General features: G+C 35.4%; 1 protein-coding gene across 1 annotated transcript; it reads right to left on the bottom strand.

The window, feature by feature from the left end:
* Positions 1-2,647: 2,647 nt before the first annotated feature.
* On the bottom strand, positions 2,648-3,520 carry LOC126494627 (olfactory receptor 2L13-like). Its single transcript, XM_050132066.1, has one exon. The coding sequence runs from the start codon at positions 3,518-3,520 to the stop codon at positions 2,648-2,650; it is 873 nt and encodes a 290-aa protein (XP_049988023.1).
* Between the last annotated feature and the right edge of the window lie 281 nt (positions 3,521-3,801).

The following is a 3,801-nucleotide window of genomic DNA, read 5'->3' on the forward strand; positions in this document are numbered from 1 at the left end:
AGATGTTTATAAGTTACTGTTAGGGATTAGGCTGGTTTAGTAAGTTAGTGACTGTAGATTCTCCTCCAATAACCATTATTTTACTAGCACTGAGTAGTTCTAGGTTTCTAGTACCAAACAAAGTTTCACTCTTATACAGAAGGTCTTAAGTCAAATTAGAGAGCTATTTGTAGCCACCAAAGAATTCATGCCAGTAGTATAATCTTAGGGCTATAATGCCATGTGGATCATTGATATTGTCCATAGGCATTATACCTGGGTAGGACTCCTTCTTTGGTAAACATTCATGATGCCTTATGGTATCATGAAAACTAGCCCTCAGTTAGGGGACATTCAGGTTAGTTCCAGCTCAAGTCTTGGGAGCTGTTTCTGATGTGTATGGTATCTTTGGCAACAGGTACTTCTATCTATGTGAGGGTGGATAACCAAGGGCAGTAGGAATAAACTGTGTTTTAGGAGTCTTTTGAGTAGCCCAGGCCGACAACTAAAAAATGGCATTAGTGTCTGATATTTGGGTCCTTGTTAGGTGGTACTTGGGTCTTGAAGTGAGTACCATCAGCCCAAATGAGAAAGTTCATGAAAAATATGTCTGTATGTTTATACATGGAAATTATATATATTATAGATTTTTATACAAATAGTTAAATGTATGATTCTTTGTGGCTTTTCAGACATCCTTATTGTTGTTCTATTTGCTTACCTTTTGCTACATTTACTTTTCTCCCTCTCCCTTAAAAACTCCCCCTTTTCTATAAATAAAATTTTTATAAATAAATTTTATCAATAAAATTTCTATAAATAAAAATGATCAAAAATAGGCCAGGAATTTGAAATATAGCAAGGTAAGGAGTGCATTTGAGAGTTGTGAGGGAGAAAAGGGAATGGAAAATAATTTAATTATATTATAGTCTTACAAAAATTAATAAAAATATTAATAAATGAAAAACCTTTAAGTATCAGATGGAGACCACTACATAAATACACAACTGGTGAGAATGAAGAGAATAAGTGACCCTGTGCTTCCCACCTGCAAATGAGACATCTACAACATAACCCCCTACACCCAAGACTCAGAAACATTGTGGAAATATGGGCATAAAGTCCAAGAATAACAGGAGAAGTGCTGCAAAATAGCACCTTCTAGACAAAAGAGTAAATATAAATCCACAGAATCTCAAATATATGATTACCTAAAGATAACATATATATAGTGACCAAATCAATTGACATAGTAACATGTTGTATGAAATTTCACAAGGCCCCATCATGACCTGAAGGAAATGGGAGAAACAATGGCTATTGAGAGAAAGATAATCAATTTTCTCAAGTGATAAACCATGCATAGGTTATTCAGGCATAATTTGTTAGTCTGAAACACATGTACATGCAAGCAACACTAGGTTGATATTTATAATTATGAAGAAGAGGTCATGGATGTTTGATGGAGCTGGGAAGAAGGGTGAGATGGCTTACATATGTAAACTATAGTGCAATGGATCATGGTACAAATAAAACAAATAAACAAGAATTCTCTAAATCATCAGTTCCATGCTATCATTTTTATTGTCTCAGTTCCCACCAATATTCAGCCTGTCACAGATACATTCTAAAATATCTCATCTATATTATAAATGTTTTAATTGAAAGTTGCATTTACTTATGAGGTATAATGCAATATGTCATACATATATTAATTGAATAATGGTGGAATTAGGGGAATAAGCCAATCTATCACTTGAAGTTTTTACCTTCATTGGATGAATACCTTCAGCTTTCTCTCCTTTGAGATATGAGACAATATGTTTAACTATATTTATCTCACTATGGCATAGCACACCAGGACCTATTCTAGTTAAGAAGAACAGAAATGGAATAAGTGTGGGTGTATACAGCTCTTAAAAATCTCTGACTTTGTTTTTTTCAAATTTAGACACATTAGAATAGCACACAGATTATTTTGAAATTTGACCACCTATCATAAAATAGTTCTCTATTCTTCCTAATCGGACAGCATTTATTAACTACTATCATTTTAGAGAACAATTATACCTGGGGTAAAGTACTTTCTGGTGATTAGTTTTAATGTTTTATAGCATTTTATAATTTCTATGTTGCTCCATTTTCAACACAGTTTCCCATGTGGGTATTATCCCTTAAAATGTATATAGTAAAAAATGCAATAGGTTGTAAATATGCAACACACAAAAGATTTTGAATAAGGAAAGCAAAATATATGAGTAAAGAAATAATTATATGCCAATGTTTTAGAACAAATTTGTCAAATTGGCATAAATAGTATCACATTTACAGAAGTATTTGTGCACATATAATGCATATAAATCAAGTATCAATAGCATTCCAAATTGTTGTTAATATTTATTGATTTTATTATTGGCTATAAGTTTACAAATTAAATAACCATGTAGAAATTGTACTAGTATGTAATAATGAATATAATATTTAATCTTAAGTAATGAATCACCAGAAATTTTATGATGGGTGTTGCACACATTACATTTTCTAAAGACAGCCCCTCTATGCCATTCTCCAGGGAAACTGAAAGATAAGTAGAGAAGAAATAATCAAGGTTTTGTAGAAGGGAATGTTCCAAAAACCCTTGTCATGGCCCCCAGGACCTCCTTATTCCTCAGGCTGTAGATGATGGGGTGAGCATGGGAGTGAAAATAGTGTAGAAGACAGCAAGAATATTATCTTCTGTGGGAGAATGAAGACTGCTAGGTTGAAGATAAGTGTAGGTAAGCGGTGCATAATAAAATGTCATCATAGTTAAGTGAGTTGAACACGTGGTGAAGGCCTTTTTCTTTCCCTCTTTTGAGCGCATATGAAAAACAGCAAAAATGATGCGTCCATAGGAAGCTGTGATGCCAAGAAAAGGAAACAGAAGACACACAAAGGTGCCCACAAATATCATGTACTCATAAACCCAAGTGTCCATACAGGCCAGGGGAAGCATGGCTGGGACATCACAGAAGAAATGGTTAATGGACCTAGAATGGCAGTAAGGAATGTGAAGGGCATAGACTGTATGTGCTAAAGAGTTAATGGAGCCAAGTGCCCAGGACCCTATAATCATCTTCAGACACATCATTTTGCTCATGCGAGTGGGATAATGAAGGGGGTGGCAGATGGCCACAAAACGGCCATAGGCCATGGATGCCAGGAGCAAACCTTCAGAACATGCCATAGTCAGGAAAAAGAATGATTGTACTCCACAGCCCAGGAAGGTAATGCTTTTCTGACCAGAGAGAAAATTAAATACCATCTTGGGAACAGTGGTAGAAATATACATCAGGTCCATGAGAGAGAGCTGACTGAGAAGAATGTACATGGGGGTGTGGAGCCTGGAATCCACACGAATGAGATGGATCATTGTTGAGTTGCCAAACAAAGCCAGGGAGAACACAAAGATGATGAACAGCAAAAGCAGAAGGCCTGTTTGGTTTTGTGGAAGCAGTCCTAACAAAATGAAGTCACTTGAGCTCTGATTCCATTTCTCCATCGAAACGTATTGTTTTATATTTCTTGTAAAAGGACCTAAAAGTGAAATACATTGCCATAGGACATAGGACAAGAGAATAAATAGGAAGTGGCTTGTAGTGGGTGCTTGCATTGAATTGTTCATCCTCCAGCATTGTCATTCCATTGTACTTGTTTTGAAATCCCAACTGAATATTACTTTCCCCTTACTCTGGCCAGTTTTGATTCAAAGGTAGTGGCAACATAATAAGATAGCTAGCATATTTTATATTAGTACCTCCAAATAAGCCTGTTATTCAACAT

Source organism: Alexandromys fortis, unplaced genomic scaffold (assembly GCF_014885135.2).
Source record: "Alexandromys fortis isolate MF-2015 unplaced genomic scaffold, M_Fortis_MF-2015_v1.1 scaffold_334, whole genome shotgun sequence".
NCBI classification, from domain to species: domain Eukaryota; kingdom Metazoa; phylum Chordata; class Mammalia; order Rodentia; family Cricetidae; genus Alexandromys; species Alexandromys fortis.

Bases quoted from the DNA above. Each gene is read 5' to 3' on its own strand.
- LOC126494627 (XM_050132066.1), bottom strand. From the start codon at position 3,520: ATGGAGAAATGGAATCAGAGCTCAAGTGACTTCATTTTGTTAGGACTG.